The sequence below is a fragment of the Protopterus annectens genome, chromosome 13.part0 (genome assembly GCF_019279795.1).
Source record: "Protopterus annectens isolate FY-2018-M chromosome 13.part0, PAN1.0, whole genome shotgun sequence".
NCBI lineage: Eukaryota > Metazoa > Chordata > Ceratodontiformes > Protopteridae > Protopterus > Protopterus annectens.
In genome coordinates, this window is record NC_056747.1 from 855,559,411 (window position 1) to 855,578,795 (window position 19,385).

A 19,385-nucleotide genomic window follows, 5' to 3' on the forward strand; every position below is an offset into this window, starting at 1 on the left:
TTTATTAAAGGTGTTTCTTATGGTTTGGATCCTTGGCTATTATTTTTTCTTTTGTATTCTTGTATGTTGGATCCATTTGGCCATTATCGAAGTTTTTTAGTGACTTGTTTTATTACCAGGCACCACCTTAGAAAGCATGTGGCTGACAGCAGTTTATTTTTTATATTTTTATTTGTTTTATTTTTTGCTATATTTACATAATTTTTACTTCTAGCCATTATTTTCCACACTTTCAGTTCCCCAGCCAAACCGTTAAGCTGAATATTTTAATGTTCACTCATGCTGCAAACATTTCAGCTGATTCTCTTAGCAAAATGCTTCTGTCTTGATCATTCTTGGTACCACAAACAGTCTTTCTTTTGTGAGTCTCACAAGTCTCCAGATTCATGGTCTTTGTTCTGTGTTTATGCTGAGTCACATAAAATAGCGTGTGATTCCTGAGCCCCATGATTTCTAATCCAGACCAAAACCAAATGTTTATTTCTTTGGCCAGTATGTCTGGAATATTTCCCTCAGCACTATTAGTCCATCTTGTCTTTTTCCCCCTTTTGAGACTGTTGAATATCTTTATTTCTTTCTCCTCTAACACATGAAAGAACATTGCACATCGGACCTTTTTTTGGATTCTCTGCAATTCCGTTGAGTGACATACAGCTCAAATTTATAATCCAGAGTTTCCAGTTTTCAAACAAGTTACCGTGCAGCTACAGAATACTTTCCTATGGCTTATCAAGTGCATACTGGACAATGACTCAGTCTGCCAAGTTCAGCTGCCTGATGTTTAACATACTGTCACTGTTTACCATAGGAAATAACTGCCTGTGTGGTTTCTAAGTGTGTACTGGTGAAGATTCCTTTATTTCAGAGATAATTTGTTTTCTTCATGTTTGTACAACCATTGAGTTAGTATGTATAAGTTCAGTGTGTGTGTGGGGGCTTTCCCCATATATGAGAAGGTACAGGGGACTTGCCCATTACAAGTAACATTCTAGTTTTGTTATTTTTGTCAGGTCGTTTTCAGTGAATTAAATTTGGTAGGTTGGGTCACCACTGAATTGGAACTTGGTGAGTCATGGAGAAGCACTTCAGAGATGTTGCTGGCTGAAGTGATGACATTTTGAGTTAAAATTGGTGGTTTAATAGTCCTGTGACTGAAAAATGGAGAAATAACATGGGAGTGAAATGTTATAGTAAATGTTTTACATAAAAATACTGTGTTGTCACTCATTTCTACATCAGAAATGAGAAAAAAATGTATTCGGTTGTACATCAAAAATCTATAAATGAGTTTGGCTGCCATTGTATACGATAGTAAAGTTACATTAGGTATTAACCATACCAGTAAATCTTCAAGTAATATGAAACTTGCTGGTGATGTTCCAACTTTCTTTCTGGATTTCATAAACATACATTTATATTAGGTAATATGCACATTTTATTATTCCCTACTTGTTATCCAGTGATGTCAGTAGCTCTAAGTATTTATCTTTGTGCTTTAACCTTTTTTTTCAATGTTGCGTGTTGTAGTGAATGCATTTATTAATACTTTGATTTGTTTCATTTCCAATGTATTTTTCATCACAGAAAAATAGTCTGATAAGGCTTGGACTTGTTTTTCAAATGCTGACATTCTCAGGGCACAAATATTTTTCTGAACGACATCTCAAGCATATTTGAATAACTGACTTCCTTTTATTCTGGTGGAAGTGGAGGTGTTATAAATATAGAGATCCTGCAGCAGACATCCCATCATTTTGAGGATCAACAGTTTCACAGAGTACATGCTGAATTATGTATTACTGGTGTGTCCACTACAGTTGACCAGTGATTATATCTTTTTTGCCATTTTTTATCAAATAATGCTGCTTATGCCAAGAAGGGAAATCACCTAGCCCCTAAATATCAGGCCCATGCTGATGAAATGCCCCTCTTGTGCCTCAGTTAAATAAACCTTAACTTTGAGTTTATGGCAGAACTATTTTTGGGATACTTTTGATTGTCTGAGATTCCACAATGATAATTCAGATAATCCAGTTTATTTTTAACAGGGCAGTTGTACTGCCTTATTTTATGCATCACTTGATGTCTCATTGTTGCTTTCCAAAATACCTCTTTAAACAAACTGCTGTCGGATCATTTTATTTCCTTGATAAATTTTTGAGTGGAAACATTTCATTCACAATAAATTTCTACATATACCCATGTTGTATCTCACCTTGGAAATTAAAGTGTAGTAACTTACAGTAATTTCAAGTAATGGAGCAAAAACTTATTTGTGCTGCTTTTGTTAATCCAATGTCTTGTTTTTACACAATCCAAAAATATCAGTGGAGTGATTTATCATGTGAGAGAGTTTTGTGGGTGGTGATGTCACCTCGTATTGCAGAAGAAGGTAGGCCTTTGTATACACATTTAAAGAGATTTTTCATGCTAGAAAATTATTTTCATATAGATAAATGTAGAAATTGAAAACCTTGACAGGAAGTCAAGAAAATCCAATGCTTTGCCTTCTTGATATGACAGGTAGTCCTAACTATCTTGTCATAGCTGAAAGTTGTTGCTGGAAATGTGCTTTATCAAAACCAAGATATAGTAGTAGTTTAACATAATGTCAGCACTTAGTGTTAAAGACAAAAGTCCTAGTTCTTGCTTTTTTTGTTTATATGAACATTGTAGAGGGAACACTTTGCTCCAGAGTGCCATTTACTTAATTAGTGTGTTTGCCCTGGGCAAACTCCTTGCCATTCTAATGCATCTTGTCTTTGATTTCTGCAGGAAGTATTGCCAGCAGGAAAAGCCAATGCTCATCTAAAAGACATAGATGAAGAGATCTTTGATGATGATGACTTCTACCACCAGGTAATCAGTCTGTTACAGTGATAAAATATTTCATCTAGAATCGATACTCTTAACTAACAAAAAAGCTAATAAAAAATATTGAAAGAATGTATATAAATGGTATTGTGTGATGAAAAATTAAAAATCACCTGTTCCTTTTTTAAATTCTGTCTGTCATTTGGCACACTGTTCCATACATGTATGTGTATATGTGATTTCAGATGTTAGGAGACATGCCACAAAATGATCAAAAAATTTATTTTGGGAGAGTTAATATTGTTACTGTGAACCTGATAAAGTGTTGCTATTTTGTTAAACTTTGCATAAAAAATTGATTGTTAAAGGCAACTGGGGTCTGAGTGACACAGTGGTGCAAGGGGTAGCATTGCTGCCTCATAGCAAGAGGTTGTCCAGTTCGGTTCTTTGCTGGGGTGCCTTCTGTGTGGAGTCTACATCTCCTGCCTTTGAGTAGGTTTTCTCCAAGTGTTGTGGTTTCCTCCCACATCCTAAAGAAATGCATTAGAGACCTTAAGTTGTTCGTAGGTGTGAGTTCATGCGTGTGTGATACAGGAAAAAGACCTGACAACCCACTTCCATCTCACGCTTTGTCTTGGAGGTTCTACAGATAGTGATGACTATCCGTGGGGTCAATCTGTGAGTCAGCTGCAACTTGTAAGAGCGTGAGCAAAGGTTTTACTCTTCATTTAAATTGCATATCCATTGTATTTTTAATCCCATAAAGAACAAGAGCTACACTGTGTAAAGATACACTTTTTCAGAAATATCACACAATGTGATGTATGTAAATGTCTTGACCAGCAAGTTAGTAGAGAGGGCTAAGACAATGAAATGATAACAAGCTTTAATTCTGTAGGTTCATGGGTGATTAGGCATGCAGTTCAGAATACCATTAAAAAGCCTAGCTCAAATCCCAGTTTTTCTAGAGCAGTATCTGGTTAAATGACTTGCTCAGGGTCACACAGGGGACAGAAGAAAGCTGAGTGACTCAAACCCTGTACCACAGGAAGTAGCTTAATAGCTTGTACCCTTAATCCTGTGTGCAAACTGCAGTCCTGAATTTGATTCAGTCGATCTCCACTTGTAAAATATGTGACTCAAGCAAGTTAAACAGACAAAGCTGATGGGTCACCCCAGAAAAAAAGGTGCTTGTGCCTATGGACTTACCTACTTAACAAGTGAAAGAATAGATGTGACATTGTGACCATGTGCCATTGAAAACTAGCAAGTTGACGTTCATTGCCACCCTTATGCTAGTAGCTGCTGCTACACTCCACCCTGCACCAAATAACAGATCCACATCCTCCCCCTTCAAAAAGGAAGTCTTCCACTTTTGTAACACTGACAGTGCTCATTTATAAGATGGGTACAGTAATGCCTGTTGCTTCTTACATCTTCTTTGGGGTGTGGTAAGCATTTCTTTACAAACACTGTTTTTATCTGGCTCTGCACTATAGAGGCTTTAAATATGAGTATGCCACCAAAGCACACCACAGCTTAGAAGAACCAACCGACTTTAAGTCCCTTGTATTGTGGGAAGAAAGCGCTTAACATGGATTAAACTGTCTTTATATTAAAGTTTGTTGGTTCTTCTAAGCTGTTGTGTGCTTTGGTTACATAGTTTTTGGACTTTTGCTTTTTGAAATATGAGTGTGCCCCAGATTACCTCAGGTTTGACTATCAGCCTAGGCTTTTGAGTCTGTATTCAGGAAGGAATAGAAGTGAATGGCTAAAGCCAGCTAACCCATCCTGAGATAGAATGCTGATAGATTCCTGCTAAAGGAATATCATCTAGTGGAAGGCCCAGAAATAGTGTCTGCATTTGGTTCTCATAGAGCGAGATCTTACTAAAAGGTAAGCATTACTGTAACAGAGAATCACTGATGTATGGAGGCATTCACTGTCACTGGGCTCAACATTGTGGTTATTGCACCACACATTATGGTAACAGCATGTTGACATTAGGAGCATCCACAAATGCCTTGGCCATTTCTAGATGGCAGCTAAAACCGCTGGATATTTTGTCTTTCTTACAGAGTCCTCAGACTGGGCTAGTAAATTATTGGGACTTCTTGGTCACTTACCCAGAAATTTCATCAAGGATCAGAATGAGAGCTGCCTGGAAAGGGGGCATTATTTAGGCAATCATCCTTGCTGGTATTCCAGCAATGAAAACATTTTGTAATGGTCTTATCCAACCTGTCAGCAGTGTGCATGGGATCCATGTCATTTTGTTGGCCCACAGTACCTTCACCACGTGAGTGAACCTAATATGTGCCTTGTGTGCTTGGATTTGCATTACCACCCATCCTCCAAGGGATTATGACAATGCAATGGCAGGCTCCCCTCTCATTACCCCTGCAAGATGTTTATGCCAATTCTTCACTGCAAGCTCCGTCAGGCAGCCAAGTTAATCAAATTCTGGTCATCTGGACCTTAGTCAGGACTTTATGCCTCTAAATCACCAGAGCTGACTACCTTAGCAGTTCACTGCTGTCTCCGGCAGACTCCTCTGCCTGGTTCACAGGGATACCATTCAGAGCTCTATCTGTCTTGTCATAAAGCCAGCAACATATTGGAGTCTTTTTGAGATGGATCTAGTGCATTTCATTGGCATGTCCAAGCTTGTCACAGTACCTTGGCAAAATTATTTCATAAATGACAGCTAGAATGCACACGTCCTCATAGCATGTAGTCAAGCTTGTCATATTACAAGCAAGTGACAAGCATACAAAGGCATTATATGCCTGCTGCTTTCAAGTGGTGGACTTCACCTCCCCCCACTGCACTTCAGAAGAAGATTGATCTCTGGTAGGTAGTGTAAACCCATCTCAGTGTTTCTCCTAGAGGCTGCTAAATCAGACCATCCACTACACAGTGACATGCAAATACTTTATGAAGCAATCAAGAACATGCAGTCAAATACCAATGCAAGCTAAAATGCTTGAGCAGTTATAATTTGAGCAACTGACTGCAAGCTTTTAAGGGCATCCTATCAAGAAACTTTAGACAGAGTCTCAACACTACAAAAAGTAAACCATGAATGTTCTGTAGTCCTATCTCACCTTCATTCCTACATATGGGATTGGAGCCGATCCTGTGCTCTGACTCGGCCTATTTACAAGCTCAAAGTCTTCTAGTTGGCTCGTGGCTAGGTAGGTATCCCATGGTGCACCAGTACAATCCCCAGATCTCATTTGCCACGTCGGCAACTTCTTATGTGCTTCTTCTTGGCCGTAGCTAAGTTTTACACATTTTCTTCAAAAATTTGGATAAATCTTCTATTTTAAGTTTTGAAAGTGTTATCTAGCTTTTTATAGCTTTAGTTAGTGTACTGTTTGCATTTAGATAGCGTTTAGTAGAGCGCCTTTTGTGTGCATTTTAAGTACAGTTGGCCGTTGGCCTTATAGTACTTGGTATCCTGTTTGCCAGTTATTACTTTGCTGTTCTAGTTGTGTAGACTCCTTCATCAACTGTTTTTCATCCCTTTGATATTAGTAGTTGTAGGCACCTTTTGTGCTTAGTTTAGACTGTGTGCGCTTGCTTAAATACTGTAAATAACTTTTTTGTGGAGCTTCCGCTTGCTTATATTTTCTCTTACAGACAGAATGAGGTTCTATTCACCTTGTTCCTTGTGTTTTCCTCAAGTTAGATTATGTTCCTGTTCTAGTGTGTGTGTGCGAGTCTCTCTACTTGTTTCTGTGCCCCCTAGGTCTGTTTTAGTTAGAGAACCTAGTTTACCTTTCTTTCCTTCCCGGGCTAGGCCCGTTTAAGTTAGAGGACCTAGTCCTCATAGTGTTTCTTTACCGTTCCTGTAGGGCTAGGCCCGTTTAAGTTAGAGGACCTAGTCCTCCCACTTTCTTTCATGTGTATGTGTGCGAGTTCATCTTCTGTGAGATGTCTAAGGAAGGCAAGGACCATAAGCCATCTGGCTTTAAAAAATACATAAAATGCTAACAGATGATGTCTATAATGGATGGCCACAGTAACTGCATTTACTGTCTTGGGGACATCCACTTACAAGAAACTTGCTTATTTTGCCACTCTTTTAGTGCTAGGGTTTTGCAAGAAAGAAAAAATAAGCTTATTCTAAAAGGTCTCTTAAAGCCTTCTTTTGAGGAAGATCTGGCTAGCTCTTCCTTCTTTGCCAGATCTCACTGATCTAAAAAGGAAAAGTCCAAATCCTCCAAGAGGCCCTCCCCAGCACTGGCTGGTATCTCGGTGCCGCCTCTTAAAATTACTAAGCCTGACAAAATTACTGTCTCATTGGCTCCACTGAGTTCAGAGCCGCTTGAGAGTTTTACTACTGTGGTTACAGGGTCAGCGCCAAGTAGTTCGGAGCCGACCACTGAGACTACTCAACGGAGCCGGTCTATGGACCCTTTACCTCCCCTACATTAAAGTCACCTATACTGCAGAGAGCCCGTTCTCCTACTCTGTCCTCCAGGTCTTCCAGGAGTTTATCAGAAGATGATGTGGAGAGAGGGTAGTGCTGAGACTGTTGAAGTCATCTACCTTACCTAAATTGTTGTTGGCTCCGACCCAGTCGGTTCCGGTGCCACTTGAATCCGACCCCCCCTTCGGTGATTCCTCCTCAGAGCCATGCTGATTTTTCGGAGCTGAAGCGCTTGGTACCACTGGTGGAACCTTCGGTTCCATCTCCCCCTGAGGTTGTTTTGGATCAGAGTTCCACTCCGACACTCTCTGTGCAGTCAGTGGTGTCTAGGAGCCGAAGCTCCCTGGTCGCCCCTGACAGGGATGCCTGGAACCGAACCTCTTCGGTTCCGAGCCTTCCTCTCGGCACATCGGCGAGGGTGAGCGCAGACCCTACGTCTATCTCAGAGCTGATGGCTCTGGAACCAATGGCATCCTTGGTCTCCTCAGAGCTGGAGAGGTCGGCATTCAAGATGAGGAGTGTGCTGTCCCAATCATCCGCTCCTACCAGGGGTACCGACACTCTTCCCCCCCAAGGGCACCTACTTCTGTCTCAGCTCCTACTCTCTCTCTCTCTAGACAGCAGAGACCCTGCAGCCTAAGGAGCCACCAGCTGGTGGCCCCCACTCTTCCGAGACCTCCCCAGAATATCCTTCCGAGGAATCCCCATGGAAGAGAACATACAAGAGAAAGCATGTAGACTCCTAGGATGAGTCTCTTACTTCAGACACTGACCTCGAGGAGTCAGAAGAGTCCCCCAAGTCGTGCTCTGATGATGTCCCCTTCGTAGACATCTTGGAAATCCTTAAGCAGAGGTGCGGCTGGCCAACTGTCACCCCTTCTGATGAGGAGTCAGTGTACCTGAAGGCTTTCGGGTCTCAACCTTCAGCCTCTTGGGTGTCTCCACCATTCAACAAACTCATGAAGCTAGTTAGTCGGAAGGTGTGGGATACTCCTGATGCCGTGGAGCCAGTCCCCAGGAGACCAAATATGTTTCTTTCTGCACCCAGAGAAAAGGAATTTTTGTCTAAAGGTGTTCCCATCGATGCCATGGTGGTAGCTGCGGCCACTAAGAAGGAGCTAGCGGAAACTTCTTTTTCTGTTCATCCGCCAAATAAGGAGTCTCGAACAATGGACAGATACGGGAAGCATATCTTCTCTTCAGCGGCATTTACTCTTAGATCACTGAACTACCTTACACACTTCACGAGGTTTCAGAGAGATCTCCTTAAGGAGTTAGGAGATTCTCTACAAGGTAGATGTACTGAGGGAGTCCCTGATAAGGTGTCTGCCCAGTTGTCCACCTTGAACTCTATTGTCAACTCGTCTATGAGGCTTATCTCGTATGCAGCCGATGGAGCGAGTAGAGCGGCGGGTTCAGGAATTTCCCTTAGACGTCACTCCTGGATGCATTTGTGTAATTTTGTGGAACTGTTCAAGTCTACCTTTACCAACGCCCCCTTCGATGGTTCTTCATTGTTTGGACCCAAGGTAAAGGACACACTCACCCGGTGCAAGCAAGAAGGAAAAACACACTCTGCCATGGGAGTACATTTTACTGTCCCCTCTAGACCATACCCTAAGGGTCAGAGGTGTGGTAAAATGTGGTTCAAGAAGTTCCAGAGGTTTTTTCAAGATGCACAGGATGACTCCTCCTTCAGAGGCAGAAGAGGAGGAGGAAATGGTAGACATCACCCTAGAGGCAGGGGCAGACCGCAAAGCCAGGGAGGCCGCGATTCGTTTCAGGGCCGGCCTTACCAGCGCTCCTGATGTGGGGCCCGACTATGCTTCTCTGGAGCCAGTCGGGGGTCGCATTTCTTTGTATCCAGAAGCCTTGCTAAGTATCACCCACGACAAATGGGTACAAAGAATTATTACCAGAGGTTATGTCATACCCTTTTCTCTTCCACCCTATGTTCCCAAGAGGATCCCAGATGTTCCACCCAATCACAGGGATCAGGCAACTGTGGAGGTCTACAAGTTCCTGGCAAAAAGGGTCATCCAAACTGTCCCAGCAGACCAAATAGGATCCGGAACTTACTCCAGATTCTTTTTAGTGCCAAAACATACAGGGGACTGGAGGCCCATCTTGGACCTCAGCAGATTGAACGAATCAGTAAAGAAGGACAAGTTCCGGATGGTGAAACTGCAGTCTTTACTCCTGTTATTAGGGAAAGACACTAAGATGTGCCCTATAGACCTCCAGGACACTTACTACCACATAATGGACAGGGTGTCAAGGAGTCATCTACGCTTCTGGCTGGGAGCCAGTCATTACCAGTTTCGTGCTCTGCCCTTTGGTCTCACCACAGCCCCCAGGGTGTTCACCAAATATATGGCAGTAGTGACAGCTCACCTGAGACGTTGAGGATTCCAGGTGTTTCCGTATCTGGACGACTGGCTCTTGACCACCCCCACCAGGCATCTACTTCTTCAGACCAGGGACACTACCATTCAACTTTGTGCCCAGTTGGGGATTTCTATCAATTGGGAAAAATCTGCCTTATTGCCCTCTCAATCTGTGAATTTTATAGGCCCAGAGATAGACACAGTAGACATGTTGGTTTGTCTTGCAGTAGAAAGGGCACAGAATCTGGTCCTTCAAATTCAGCGTCTTCTCCCCCAACGAAAGGTCAAGGCCAAGACTATTCTGCAGCTTCTAGGGACTATGGCTTCCACCATAATACTAGTACCGCTAGCCAGACTACACATGAGGGTTCTTCAGTGGCTGCTGTCATCCCAGTGGTCCTTCCAGCACCTACCATTATCCCATCACATACTGCTGACAGACTCTTGCAAGAAGAACCTCATTTGGTGGACTCTACCCAATCAGTTAACCACAGGCACTTCATTTGTTCCTCGCCAACCCGTTGCCACTGTGACCACGGATGCCTCACAGATAGGGTGGGGGGGGTCATTATCTAGGCAAGACTGTCCAAGGTACAAGGCAAGATCACGAGGCTCACCTGCATATCAATGTTCTAAAGATGAGGGCGGTGCTCCTGGCATTGCAAACACTTCACAACCTTCTGCCTCTGGGGACAATTACGATACAGTCAGGCAACATGTTGGTAGTATGATATATCAACAAACAGGGCAGAACCAGATCATACCCACTCTGTCGAGAGGCCATTTGAGTTTGGAAATGGGCGATATCTTCCCAGCATTTTCTAGTGGCAGCGCACATTCCAGGGACAACCAACGTGATAGCCGACAAGCTCAGCCGGGCAATCTTGATGCCACATGAGTGGTCTCTGAAACAGGAAATAGTGGAGCAGATTTTCTGCAGATGGGGACAGCCTTGCTGTGATCTCTTTGCCAACCCGATCAATGCCAAATGCAGCAGCTACTTCTCCCTCACCCCCCCCCACTCCGGGGGAGTCACCGAGAGAAGCACTCGTTCATGATTGGCCCCTGAGTCTCCTTTTTGCTCCCCCCCCTTTCCTCTCATACCCAAGGTTATTCAGAAAGCCAATTGGCTGGGAAGCAAACTGATCCTCATTGCTCCTTACTGACCTCGTCAGGTTTGGTTCCCCTTTCTCGGGCCTCTTCTCCTAGATGATCCTTAGATTCTGGACCCAGTGCCAGATCTCTTGACGCACATGTCAGGCTCGCTTCATCCCACTTTACACACCCTCAATTTGACAGCTTGGCTGCTCCAGTTCCATCCCTAGTCAGGCTTAACGACTTCTCACCCTCTGTGACTCATATCCTAACGTCCTCTCATAAACCCTCCCACTAGGAGACTGTATCCCAGTAAATGGAGGAGATTTTCCATCTGGGCTGAGAAAAAGAATGTTGACCCATATATCGCCTCCATTCCAGTGGTTTTAGAATTACTGTCTGAGCTTTTCCACCAGGGATCTGCGGCTGTCACTGTCAGGGTTCAATTGGCAGCGATTTCTAATTTTCATCTAGACATACAAGTTTCTAATCTGATGTCACATAGGCTGTGCAAAACCTACCTCAAAGGTGCCACTTGTTAAGACTCCCATTTCAAGAACCTGTTGCTTCATGGAATTTTAATTTTGTGCTATCCAAATTGACGTCTCTGCCCTTTGATCCTTCTCATTCATCGCCTTTGAAATTTTTGTCTTGGAAGACTTTGTTTCTGGTGGCTATCACATCTACCAGACGGGTGTCAGAGTTACAAGCATTATCTGTAAAACCCCTTATCTGATTTTTCACAAAGACAGAGCATCTCTTCATATTAATCCCTCCTTTGTCCCTAAGGTCTGTTCCCATAACACTTTAAACAAATCCATAGAACTTCCAGTGTTCTTTCCGAATCATTCCAACGCAGCAGAATACAGGTTTCATCAGTTGGATGTCCATAGACAGTTACGTTTTTATCTGCACCGGACGAAGGAATTAGATCAATTATTTATTTCCTTCTCCAAATCCAGGTCAAGTTTACCAGTTTCCAAAGTGACCTTCTCAAATTGGATTTCTAGCTGTATAGCTTACATTTATACCTCTGAGGGTAGACCTTTACCTTTCAAATCAAGGCTCATTCTACGAGATCTCATTCTACCTCTGCAGCCTTTCAAGTCAAGGTCCCACTTGATAATATTTGTGCATCAGCAACATGGGCTACCCTTCACACATTTATTACTCATTACAAATTGGCTTTAACCTCCATGGGTAGAGCATTCTTTGGCTCCACGGTACTCAGGAATATTTTTCCTTGAGCCACCCAAAGAATAAGGCGCTAGGGATGCTGTCCCATATGTAAGAATGAAGGCGAGATAGGACTACAGAACATAAAGAAGTTATGTACTCGCCATAACGTTTCATGTTTGTAGTCCATCTCGCCCTTCATTCTTAAGAACCCACCCTCCTACCCCCATCCTGGAAGTACCTGGAGACAGAACTATATTGTTATTATTATTCACTGGAGATCTTTTAGTCCATCTCGCCCTTCATTCTTAAGAACCCACCCTCCTACCCCCATTCTGGAAGTACCCGGAGACAGAACTATATTGTTATCATTATTCTCTGGAGACCTTTTTATTATTGGCTTCTTTCTGTATGTTGGTTATTATTTCTCCTAGTTAGCAGCAAACAAGATCTGGGGATTGTACTGGTGCACCATGGGATACCTACCTAACCACGAGCCAACTAGAAGACTTCAAGCTTGTAAATAGGCCGAGTCGGAGCCGAGGATTGGTTCTGATCCCATATGTAAGAATGAAGGGCGAGATGGACTGCAAACATGGAACATTATGATGAGTACATAACTTCTTTTTTTTAACAGAAAGAAGTGTAGTTTAATATTCACATTTTACTTCCATGCTAACACTGCCTCAGATTTTGTGCATGGGTCTGTGTACATAACACGTGTGTGTGTGCATGTGTGTATGTATGTATATATATAGATAGATCTAGGACTTTTGATCGAAAGATCAAAAGTCCGAATCTGTTATCACCGAACATACTTTACCGAAGGTGCTTTCACCGAAAAAGTGCTTACGGTAAAGTATGTTTAAAAAAAGAAAAAACAACATTAAACCTACTTCTGTGCAGGGGGAAAAGCCCCCCTGCACCCCCTATTTTAATATTCTCACTCCGAGGTCGCACTGCAGTGGGGAAAAGGGAATTTTCCCTTATCCGGACCATAGTACAACCGGCACAACGAGCATACTTATCCGAAAGTGCTGCTTCAGTGAACAGCACTTTCGGTTAAGTATGCTCGGTGATTTCTGCTTCGGTGGAAAGTACATTCGGGGCTCTGTATGGATCCCATATAAAATATAAAACTCATACTCACACTTCATTTCCATGTTTCAAGGATTGCATTTACAGTCCTCAGAGTATCACCAATCATACTCTTTTTGAAGTACATGTGAGTCTTATCCTGAACTCCTTCTCCATCTGTATCCATACCTGGTTGCTGCTGTCACCCTTCCCTTTTAAGAGTATAATCAGAACTGTATGTCAGACTGGTGCTCTTCACCATTATTACTTCAAGTATACTCTTTTTCAAGAATCAGTTTTTTATTGCCATGTTTCTGATGCTGTCATCCCCATTCTTATTTAGAAGTATGTTCAAGCTACAGTGTATATAACAGTGTTCCACCCCACCACCACAGTTACCATAGTGTCTTGAACTGGAGAAAATCTTGATTTACTTGTAGTATCATGTTAGGCTAGGAAGTAAAGCCGAAAGATGCAATACTTTGCCCAGCAGTATCTGAATTTCTGTGTGTGAGTGCCCATTCTTGCCATCCTGAATGCATACTACTACTACTTTTCTCATCATAGGTTCTGTGCATGTAGACATAAGTGTAACCATGTTCCCATAACCTAGTAATCCCTTCAGTTCCTTTACACCAGTACTATGCATCTAGCTAACTCATTTAGAGCATAGGGGGAATAGGCTGAGTCTACAGTTCTAACAATAATGTCAGTACATTACTTCAGTATGGTTTCATTGACATGTCCTACATTTTCATTGCCAGCAATTGTGTTAAAAATCAAATGTCTATTAGGCACAGCATTTGTATTTTCATTGGTTAAGAATTATTACTTTATTGCTAGGCACATCAGTTATGTTTTCATTGTTAACAGCTTGATTAACAGCTGTGCCTAAAAATGTGATTTTTTTATATTTTCTTACTAACAGCATCATTCTTAGTGTTTTTAGCAGTATCTGTCCCTTCTTTCCACTCTAAGACATATTTCATTTACTGACATTTGCTATGTGTTTGCTGGCATCTGCATCTTTCTGCTTCGAGATTTAGTATGCTCAGTTCTGAACAAGGTTCATTATTTAACAGACTTCCTTTTATCATGTCAAGTTTCTATTCTGCACATTAGTTAAATGTCTCTTAGTTACCTTGTTCAGCACTGGAATAGTTAATGTAGCTGTCTTTATCACCAAGTTGTTTTGTAGCTCAGCATCTGTGGTGTCCACAAACAACTTCTGTTTTGCACAAAAAAAAATATGACATGAACAGCATAAGTTTTTTCTCTCACATTGGTTAAGGAACCTCTCTCTGTCCTTGGTTTGGGAAACATTTCAAATGCAGCGCACTTGCATGCTGAAAAGCAAGAGCAAAATATATATATTTACTACTGTGACCAATTTTTGCCCACCTGATTTAATACCTGTGATGTAGTGGATGAAGCTTATTGGAGGTAGAAGTATCACATTATGTCCATCGTATTTACAGTGATAAGGTAAAGTTAAATGAAAACAATACTGTATTTATGGGAAGAAAACATAATAGTCTTGCAGTTTTCCACCTCCTGATGACAGATAGCAAGCATCCCCACTCCAGTAAATATTCTTCCTCTATACCAAGAGGCAAATGCCTGTAACAAGCAATACATCTACTTCACAAAGGAAATGTCTTATACACCATACTGAGAGGTGAACATCTCTTCCAAGTAACCTTCTTCAACATGAATGTCCTCTATGTTGAGAGGAAAATTTCTCTTCCAAACAGTTCTGTCTCTGCACTGACAGGCAAACTTCTCTTTTACAAAATATTCCATTTACAGTGTGAGCCAAGCAGCTTCGAGCTGTAGGCTTGCAGCCATCTATTTTGGTTCTCTTCCAGTTGGTGCTTCCATTTAATTAAGGTTGCCTGCTCTGCTGTGCCTTAATGATGTGTATTTCCCCATTTTCCTAGCTCACATTAGTTACCCAGAAAACAAATCTGGCTCGAAAGCGAAAAGCAAAAAGAAAAGCAGTACGTCATACAAAACTGGCGTCTTTGACTGTTTACTCTTTACTGTGCCACCATATACATGTGTACATTATATCATTTATATATATATATATATATATATATATATATATATATATATATACACACACGTATGTATGTGTGTATGTGTGTGTGTATACGTACTGTGTCTAATGGTCAAGCCAGAGATGATAAGAAAATCTGATTGGCAACTCTTACATGGAGGGGTGACTTCGCTTATTGAAAAATGTATACAGTTTTGTGCATTTGCTGTGAGTTAAAATGGGTTGGTTGGTTAAAAATGAAAATGTGCATTTTTTGTTTAAGTGAAAAGGAAAATGAGACATGGGTTAAAACAGAGAGAAGAAGCCACAACTGCATATAAAGTCAGTTTTAATTTGCAAGTTTGAAACCTATTCAAAATGCTGTCGTGTTGGAAATATGAAAGTAATAGCTTATCAGTTATACCATGGAATGGAAATGTCATTGTAGGTATATACAAGAAGCTTCCTTCTGTATACCTACAGTGCCAGTAGTATTATATTAAGAAGTATAGTTGCAAATAGCAGTGCTACAGGACTTGGATAGAAATGAGCATGTGAATTTGGCAAATAAAGGATTTCAGAATGGATATTCAGCAGAGTGTCGGAGATAAAGGAAAATAGAGGTAATAATGACTGTTGGGGGGTAACAATAGTGATAAAGAGAAGAAACACAGTAATGGTAGATATGTGGCAGTAAGAGTTATTGGCAGGGAAGGAGGATTACTCTGTGTATTTATATTCCAACTAAAACTGCTATTAAGATGTTTAAGAGAATTATTGGAGAGGTAATTACCTTACAGCAGGTAGGAATATTCATGACTGGAAACTGAAAGCTTATCTGCAATACTAAGGATGCATCAAGGGGGCCTAGAAGGGAAAATACAACAACAGAAGGTAGATTTCTGAAGTAATATATAAGAATATTTAGCTTGAAATATGTGGAAGTGCTATCAAGTACCCAAGGTACTATAACTAGGTTAGACTGGATATACATTATGTTTCACAGCAGCAAGGATATTAATTACAAGCTTTGACACAAATCCAATAACTGATCATGCACCAACAAAGACCAAGATAAAGATGCAGGGTAAAAAATGAGACACTGGTATTTAAGGAATTTATGGAATTGGTAATGGAAATGATTCAGTAGCTATTAGAGAAGATACACATTTCTTCAGATGGGATAGCAAGGGAGTAGGATAAAATGAAAATGAAGCTAAAATATGATAAAAATATGAGAGAGAGATGTGGGAAATATGATAAAAATATGAGAGAGATGTGGGAAAGGCTTAACAGAAATTATTTAAAGGGGTTAACAAATGTTAATGTATTGCAGATGAAGGGAAATCTTACAGAACAAGAGGATGACAAATTATTGAGTGCTAAAGATGGAATAATGGGTTATTTTGATAATATGCACGAGTCTAGAAACGTTGCTATTAAGCAAGCATTATTTGATAATTACAGGACACAGAAAGTATTAGCCCAATCATTTAGGCATCAGACAGTAGAAAGGGGTGTTTTTCAAGCTTAGGGAACCTGTCTCAAGAAAAATAACCATAGACCCCGGTAGAGGTATTAGCAATATTTTGGAAATTTTATGAAAATCTGTATAAAGCAGATGAATGGGGAAACCAAGAAAAGACACAAATGGAAATATTTATTGAAGACTTCACAATACCAAGGTTAGAGGTAGATGAGGCTCAAGAATCAATTGCTAACATAGGAGGGGATGAGAAAAGAATTGTGATGTATAATCAATAGGTAAGTATGTAAGAGCAGATGGCATTCTTTTGGAAGGTTGGAAATTAGGATGAAATAAAGTGATAAAGATCTAGAAGGTTTTGTTTAATAATTTAAAAGGAAAGGCAGTACCAGTTTCTTTGAAGAAACATGTGGTGGCTATATTATCCAAAGAGGGAAAAGTCCTTTCAAACCCAGATTCATTTAGACCAGTTTCAATTTTAAAACATTATTATAAAGTGTGTGTATGTTTATATTGCCTATAAGAATGGCTAAGGTTTTGCCAAAACTGATGGATATTGATCAGTGTGGTTTTGAGGTGGGGGGGGGGGGTTCAGCAAACATTTGACAACACTAGTAGAACATTGATGATCCAGAGTAAGCAATGTTTAAGAAGATGCCACTGCTCTTGATAGGTCTTCATGCATCAGTGGCAGCAACTGGAGTCAGGTTGGATTTTATGAGAATGGCAATGATAGCGTTTTTGTTCCCTGATAGAATAATGGGATTAATTAGGAAGATATATGAAGAGTCAGAGGCAAGAATTTATGTGGGAGGGTTCCTCTCTGACAAGTTGTGTTTGAAAAGAGAAGCCATGCAGTGTGTTCTCTTTCCCCTTTATATGCTTTAGACTTAGAGCCATTGGCAAAGAAAATATGGGACTTACAAAATCAATGGTATAACTAGTATGGTAATCTAGAGAAATCAGCCTTATTTGCACATTATATTTTTTGTACTTGATAAGTCCAGAAAGTGACATTTCAGTGCTGTGGACCATTGTGAGTCAATTTCAAGATTCTTTTTTTTTTTGATTAATATAATAAAGGAATGAAGATAAAACAAAGGTAGTAGCAATAAACTATGCTCCCGCACATGACATCAGTAATACCCATACTTATTTATGGGGGGCATAATATATAAAGAATTTAGGTGTATGGATAAGAAAGGATTCTATTAAGGCAACTAAGGATATATAGCAAGAAATTAAACAAAAGATAATATAAAAACTGAGAAGTAGGAAGCTATTGACTGTTATGAGTAATAAGGCAGAAGCATTGAAAAGGTTCTAGTCCCATTATTATACACATGTTAGGCAGTTTTTATCAACCATTAGAGTCGTTGTGGACCATAATTGATAAATATTTTGAGGAATTTATCTGGAAGGGAAGGAGGACAACAGTTAAGTGAAGTAAGTTGTTTCTCCCCATAGAACAAAGAGGTTTAGGAATACATACTTTACAGTTAAGGCTCATATACATAATGCAAGCGGAAGATCACAAATCAAAGTGGAAACAAATTATGCTGAAAAGGGGTGGGGGGCATGAAATAAGGAAAGAGTAGAATTTTGGATGAACTCCCTCAATGAGAATAATAATAGCAGTACAGAATATTACCTTTACAAAGCAGCAGAAAGTACTTTAACAGCTAAGTTGATAGGGGAATAGAGAAATGAGATTTTACCAGTAGGGATGATTGCAAGTAGGGACATAGAAAATAGGTAAGAAGGGGTTTTAATTTAAATAAGCAAAGGAGCCAATAGTAGGATGAGGCCAAGCAGACATTTGGACAGTTTTCTGTACCAGGAATTGTGATAACAGAATATAGGCACAGAGAAAGGGAAAAGAGATTAATTCAGCTCTGGTTAAAATTTTAGTTATGTCTGGAACAAAAGTTGCTGTTAAAAGGAGACAATTAATAGGGCATATAAAATAATGCATGATAACTATAAGAATCAATCCTAAAAGGTTAGAAAAATTTGGAAGGAGGAATACAAAGGAACAATGGGAGGACATCTTTATGGTTTCCAGGTAAGCAACAATGTCCAGAAGGTTTAGAATTTTTACATGGAAGGGTTTGCATAGGTATTTTATATCCCGAACAGATGTTAGAGGATTTTTTCACAGGCAGGTTGCAAGTGCTGGAGGTATGATGAGAAAGAGAGGGGGTAATTGGCAGCATGTTTTTTGTGAGTATGAGTTTGCAGATGTTAAAAATTCTCTTCAGGGTATTTGGCTAGAAATGTTGGGGGAGCAAATTATCGTAACTAAGAAAGTGATTATTTTGAGCTGGGATCTAGAAACTGAATTGCCTAAACCTAGTAAGGCTTTACTAAATTTAATGCTGTTGGCTGCCAAAAAAAGATATTACTAGAAAATGGAAATAAAGATATAAACCAAGTGTAATTGAAGTATTGAATGTGTAAAGGAGAATAAAGAATTGGAGGTGGGATCATTAGAAAAGTGAAGGAGCAAACTGTATAGAAATATGGAATTTGTTGGAGAAATGCATATAGAATAATGTTCAGAAAGAGGATGAGTGAAATTTCAGGGAAGGCAGGACACTGGCAGTTTTGCATGCGTGATAATTGTTAAAAAAATTATAATGCATGAAAATTAAAAATATTTGCAATGGTTTATTTTATTTTATTTTCTGTTAACGTATGTATACCTATCTCTTTATAGGTTCATAGGTAGGTACTAGGTTATCAGCTCTAGGGCCTATACAAGCCTAGCCAAAAAGGTATCCTTGCTTTCGCCACCCAAGAAAATTATTTTCCTGTGCCCCTGTTGAGCAGAGCCACAGAGGTGATCCCCGGGGAGAATTTCCTATTTCT

General features: G+C 40.4%; 1 protein-coding gene across 1 annotated transcript in view; it reads left to right on the forward strand.

Moving 5' to 3' along the window:
- Positions 1 to 19,385, forward strand: part of AATF (apoptosis antagonizing transcription factor) — a 1,387,092-nt gene that overhangs the window by 765,053 nt on the left and 602,654 nt on the right. Inside the window, exon 8 of the mRNA XM_044054573.1 lies at positions 2,776 to 2,859. Coding sequence (XP_043910508.1) covers positions 2,776 to 2,859 — 84 coding nt within the window. The remainder of the gene's footprint in view (positions 1 to 2,775; positions 2,860 to 19,385) is intronic.